Source organism: Mastomys coucha, unplaced genomic scaffold (assembly GCF_008632895.1).
Source record: "Mastomys coucha isolate ucsf_1 unplaced genomic scaffold, UCSF_Mcou_1 pScaffold22, whole genome shotgun sequence".
Lineage (NCBI taxonomy): Eukaryota > Metazoa > Chordata > Mammalia > Rodentia > Muridae > Mastomys > Mastomys coucha.
The window spans coordinates 132,111,281-132,117,061 of NW_022196905.1; the positions used below are offsets into that span (position 1 = coordinate 132,111,281).

At 38.9% G+C, this 5,781-nt stretch overlaps 1 protein-coding gene across 1 annotated transcript in view; it reads right to left on the reverse strand.

The window, feature by feature from the left end:
* Nucleotides 1-276: 276 nt before the first annotated feature.
* Nucleotides 277-5,781, reverse strand: part of LOC116070965 (cytochrome P450 3A13) — a 33,710-nt gene continuing 28,205 nt past the window's right edge. Inside the window, exons 11-13 of the mRNA XM_031342350.1 lie at nt 4,216-4,442; nt 1,528-1,690; nt 277-674 (exon numbers count right to left, since the gene is read on the reverse strand). Of these exons, the coding sequence (XP_031198210.1) occupies nt 579-674; nt 1,528-1,690; nt 4,216-4,442 (486 nt within the window). The 3' untranslated portion in view covers nt 277-578. The remainder of the gene's footprint in view (nt 675-1,527; nt 1,691-4,215; nt 4,443-5,781) is intronic.

Below are 5,781 nucleotides of genomic sequence, written 5' to 3' on the forward strand. Positions count from 1 at the left end.
TTTATTTACTTCTCAGCTTAGTACTTCATTGTAGTGTGCTGCAAATAAAAAGGTTTGGTAAAAATTTAGTCATTAGCATGAGTATAAAAACGCTCATTTTGCCGGGCGGTGGTGGCGCACGCCTTTAATCCCAGCACTTGGGAGGCAGAGGCAGGTGGATTTCTGAGTTCGAGGCCAGCCTGGTCTACAGAGTGAGTTCCAGGACAGCCAGGGCTATACAGAGAAACCCTGTCTCAAAAAAAACAAGAAAAAAAAAACGCTCATTTTCAGAAATAATTGTTGATAAAACCAGTAATTGGTGTTTATTTTCTCATCAGAAATAAGGGTATTTGATGGTAACAATGAAGTGAACATAGGCAGTCCCAGAAGAACCAGGGAATTGAATATCTTGAATTAGCTTGGATTTGTATCATTACATCCTTATGTTCCTCAGAAGATAACCTGCACAGAGACTGAAGAACACCCAGAATACTGCAGGAGTGCACAAAATTTTACTGCAATCTTTATCTCTGGATTCACTCACAATATGAATTGGTTTCTGGTCCACAGGATACAACATCATAACAGACCATTATACATCAAGCTCCACTTATGGTCTCATCTCTGGATACAACTTTTAGAAGGAGTGGTCTTTCTGGTTGAAGAAGTCCTTGTTTGCTTAATTTTAAAGGGATCTGCAGCAATTAAGCAAGTACAAGAAGCAATCAATAAAGTGACAACAACCACAAATGCAAAGAAGAGACACACAAATGCCGAAAGTGCTTTACAAGTGCACAAAACTTTTACTGTCAGAGTCCTTCCTTAGGTGCTATCTACCCTTTAGCAAACAGGGTTTCTCACTGGCCTGGAACTATACTAGGCTGACTGCTTAGTGAGCCCCAGGAATCTGCTGATCTCTGCCTTTTCAGTGCTGGGAGCTGGGAATACGAGTGCATGCCAACACATCTAGTTGGTATTAAGTAGGTTGGTTAATTGGTTGGTAGTTGGGTTTTATTGGTTGGTAGGTGGGTTGGATTGGTTGGTTTGCTGCTTGCTTGCTTGCTTGCTTGCTTGCTTGCTTGCTTGCTTGCTTGCTTGCTTGCTTGCTTGCTTGCTTGCTTTGGTTTGCATGGGTTATGGTGAATAAACTCAAGTCCATGTGCTTTCAAGGCAAGAACCTTACTGACTGACCTGTCCCCTAAAGCCCCTTAGTTTGGACAATTTTTTCCATTGATTTATTTATTCGTTCACTTTTCCATCCCAATAGCAGCCTACCCCTTCCAGTCTTCACCTCACAGAGTCCTTCCTCCCATCTCCTCTCCTCTTCTTCTCTGAGAGGGTGGGGGGCCCCCTGGGTACCAGTTTAGACAATTTTTATACTTAGGTCTTTTTAAAGCAAAATGTACAACTCTAAAACTGAAATACTTAAACTCTCCAATAGATGTTGCAAAACGTTCTTTAAATCAAAATGCTTTTCTGCAAATCAATACCCCAGTTTAAAAAGCAAAATTCCCATAAAAACATAATTTAATGAAAATTCGCACTGACCTGAGTTTCCTTGCAAGGTTGGAAGGAGAAGTTCTGCAGGACTCTGACAAGAGCAAGTTTCATGCTTACGAGAGCAAACCTCATGCCAATGCAGTTCCTGGGTCCGTTCCCAAAGGGCAGGTACGCATAAGGATTGATGCTGTCCTGATTCTTCTTGCTGAACCTGATCCCACGGGAGTAGATGAAGGCAAGTTAATGAAGCACAGTCTCCACAACACCCACTTGCTTGATATCTCTTAGACACCCACAAGCAGTAATAGATGGGACGTTTGCATGGACTGGGTGTGAAAATTCTGGTATGGTTTTTACAGTTTCTTGCTTGTATACAATGCATTGTGGTCATTTTCTCCTCCCATATTAACTTCTCATATGCCCTCACCAACATTCTCTTCTCCCCAACTTGTCCCTCACCCATTTTCATGTCTATTTTGTATGAGTCTTTCACAGGTGGTCACAGATTTTGTGTGTTCATGATGGTGACAGCCATGTTCTAACTAAAAGACACTATTAGCACACCTCCCCAATTCTTTAGCTCCAACAGTTTTTTCATCCTTTCATTCATGATGTTCCCTGAGCATCAGAGTGGGTGATATGCCATAGGAATTATACATTACAAGTCTTCCTCTTGTTTTACCATGGAGGAGCTTTTTAGTCATGTTGAGATAAGTTCAAAAGATGAGTACTGTTCAAAAGTACATACATCTTTAAAACCCGATCATTGCATGTAGTGTGATATGTCTATTCTGTGAGAAATAAGAAATGAGGCCAAATGAGGAAAAGTATGTGATTGGTTGAACTAACACTCACTGAAGTCAGAGGTTAAAGTCAAAGAGGATTTGGTGGCCATACTGAAATTGTTTTCCTTTCTCTGCTCTCTGTTATCCTCTTTTCTCTTCTCTGTTATTCTGCTTTCTACTTTCTTCCTCTTATTTCTTTCCATTGGTGCTTACCTTCCCTTTCTCCCCTCTTCTCTCCATCTCTCATTCCGTTCCTTCCAACTTCCCTTCATCCACCCTTTTCTTTCCTCCCTCTCTTCCTTCTTTCTATCTTCCTCGTCCTTTTCTTTTCTTCCTTCTCTCCCTTCTTTGATTCTTGCTTTTCAGTTCCTTCTTAACTGGATAATTTAAGTCAGGTAATTTAAAAAGATATACAATGCTACTCTAATATAATATAATCATTAATTTATCTCTCTGTGTGTTCCTTTGGATACAAAAATATGAGTGGACAGAAATTTTTTATTCAAATTAGATACATGCAAATGATACTTAAGAGAAAAACACTGCTTTATGGAAAAGTGGCAATTGCAATGTGACGGTGTAATTTTTTTCTTTTTCTTTTCCTTTTTTTTTTTTCTTTTTTAAAAATTTTTTTCTTTAATTTTTTTTACAGTCCAAATTTTATCCCCCTCCTGGTCTACCCTCTCACTGTTCCACATCTCATACCTCCTCCCCCCATCTCCAGGAGGATGTCCCCACCCCACCAGACCTCTCCAGTCCCTGGAGCCTCCAGTCTCTGAGAGTTAGGTGCATCTTCTCTGACTGAGTCCTCGAAAATTCTGATGTGTATTAGAGTACTGTAGTTTCAAAATTTTAATGAGGGTTGTAGATATATATGAATAAACACAATGTATGGGTGAATGGTTGCTGGTCACATAGAATTTCCTTAAAAGTGTTCTGGGTACTGATTTGTTATTTTGTCAAACATCCTCTGTTGTAGGAATTTATCAACATAATGATTTATCAGTGTTTGGAGTAGTCCCTCGTGTACAGTAAACACTTATTATGTTGTTTCATTATTAAATGAATACAACAGAAATACAGTCAATCATGTGTGTCACAAAAAACATAGGAAGTGGGATTGCTGGAATTGGAGGAGACACACAAAAGCCATCTGGTCTAGAAGACAGAAGAACCAATAAGCTCTGGTTAACTTCTTCAGTTAAGTACTATATATACAGGGTTAATGGTGTCCAAATTGCACACATCATGGCCAACAACATAAGGTACCAGAAATCAGGAGGTGCATAGTTAGACATAGTGACTGCCTAGATCCTGGGACTTGGCTTGTCAGCCTCTGCCCTAAAAATGCCATTCTTTATTTTGTTTGCCAGTAAGACAATTAGAATGTAAAACTGTGACTGAACCTTGATCTTGGCTCCAGTTTTCCAGAAGAGCCCGCTTGAACTATCTCCAAAGAAGGATGTCTCAGATTTCTAGACAGCAAGAGACATGGCTTTGGAAAAGTCAGATAGGGTAAGATAGCCTATCCAGGACAACAGCAGAGGCAGGAGTGCAAGGACCCATGGTCAGCCTCCTCTGTCCTCAAAAGGACTACTCAGACCAGGCCCTTAGGTGAAGCCATTACAGCCACACTGGAGGACCCAGGAAGCAGTCTAGTCAAAAGAAAATGTAAATGTTCTCTAAAGGTAATAGGAGCAGCTGAAAGAAAATCAAGGAAAATCTAGGAATGAAAAGCCTAATGCATAAAAAAAGATAGTGCTGAGAAGTCTGTGATAGATGCTACTCTTGTCTTGAAAGTTTGAATAGATAGACGGGTGGATAGGTAGATGATAACCAGAAACACAGACAGACTGTTATTGCTATTTATGTGCCTTCAACACCAGGATACAACACATAAAAACTGGACTTGTCTGGGTCTGGGTAGTTTCTCTTTCCCACATCCTTGTACCTTTCAGGGCGAAATTCCTCAGGTTCTGGCCAGTACTTCGGGTCTTTGTGAAGAGCAAAGGTTGGTATCATCACCACAGTCCCTTTGGGAATGAACACTCCATTGATTTCAACATCTGTCTTACAGACCCTCTCAAGTCTTCCAGCAATTGGATATAATCTGAGCGTTTCATTCACCACCATGTCTAAATACTCCATCTGTAGCAGGGTATCATAGGTGGCAGGTGCCTGTAAAGAGAGACAGAGATTTTCATAAATTAAGTAAACTAACTTTCATCTGTGGAGAACTAAGTTATTGCACTACCCGAGAAAAACTCACATTGATGAAGGACCTTAGCATTTACAAAGTATTTTAATAACTGGCATACTTCAACGTGCTCAATGCATTTTTAATAAATGTAAGATAATTATGAAATACTAAAAGACTTTGTGAAAATCCCAAACCTAGGATCTAAAATCATTAGCCTTATCATATCTTACATTTTCTTAATTTGAGGAACCATAACTAACATATCATGATAATTAGAGTCACAAAAATTTAATGCACATGTTTACAGTTCTACAGAGAAGCCACACACGTGTACTTGAAAGTATTATATACAATGTATGAAAAGAACAAATCCCAATTGTATTTATTTGAAATTACTCTATATGGACATTCTTTTGATTATATATGAAGTTTGAAAGCATTGATAGGATAAAATTTTAAATGATCTGAGGAGATAATAGTCTCTTCTGTATTAAAGGTGATAAAAGACAGCTATAAGTCATTGCTACCACAGTGCTCAATTTCAACCTTGGAAAAAGTCACAATGAGAACAGGATCCACACACTCAGCCCCACCCTTCGTCACTGGTTCAGCCTGCTAGTTGTTCATTCGGGGCTTGTCTATGAGCTCTGAAGAAAGTGATAAGCCAGGTAGTCTAAACCAGATAACCTCACAGCCTACAGTTTGGGCAGAATTATAAAGACCAATGTCTAGAACTTGTGACTATTACTATATTAGATTTTTGGAGTCTATAATATAGTATGACTCAGGGGTCACCTATGAGTTGAAAGAGATGTGTAGGGCAGCAGTAAATCAATCTGCCTAGTCTAGCCCAGCTCAGCCAAGGCCAGTCAAACTCAGGCAACAGCACAGAGCTGACTATGCAGACACTTGACTAACCAATGCTCACACTTCCATATTACTGTGATTTTTGTGTATGTTTCTTGGTAGTTTTCATGACAGACAATCTATCCCAACAATTGTCTCCAATATTTTCATTAAAAGCATCATCAAATGTCTGCTTCTCATGTTTTTCTCATTTCAGAAACCTTCTTAAATAAAGATGGTGAAGGACTCAATTCTTAAAATTTTTTGGAAGGGGTAAATTTCATATCTAAATTTTATTTTTAAAAAAAACTTATTGCATTATGATGAGAAAAGTTACATGATTTCAATTTCTCTGAATTTGTTAAGATTTAAAAACATATTTTAATTAAATAGAATTGAATGCCATTCTTGTTTCCCTTTTGTACCACTGCTCCTCCCAGAGACCCCCCTTCAATACCTACAATATCTTTT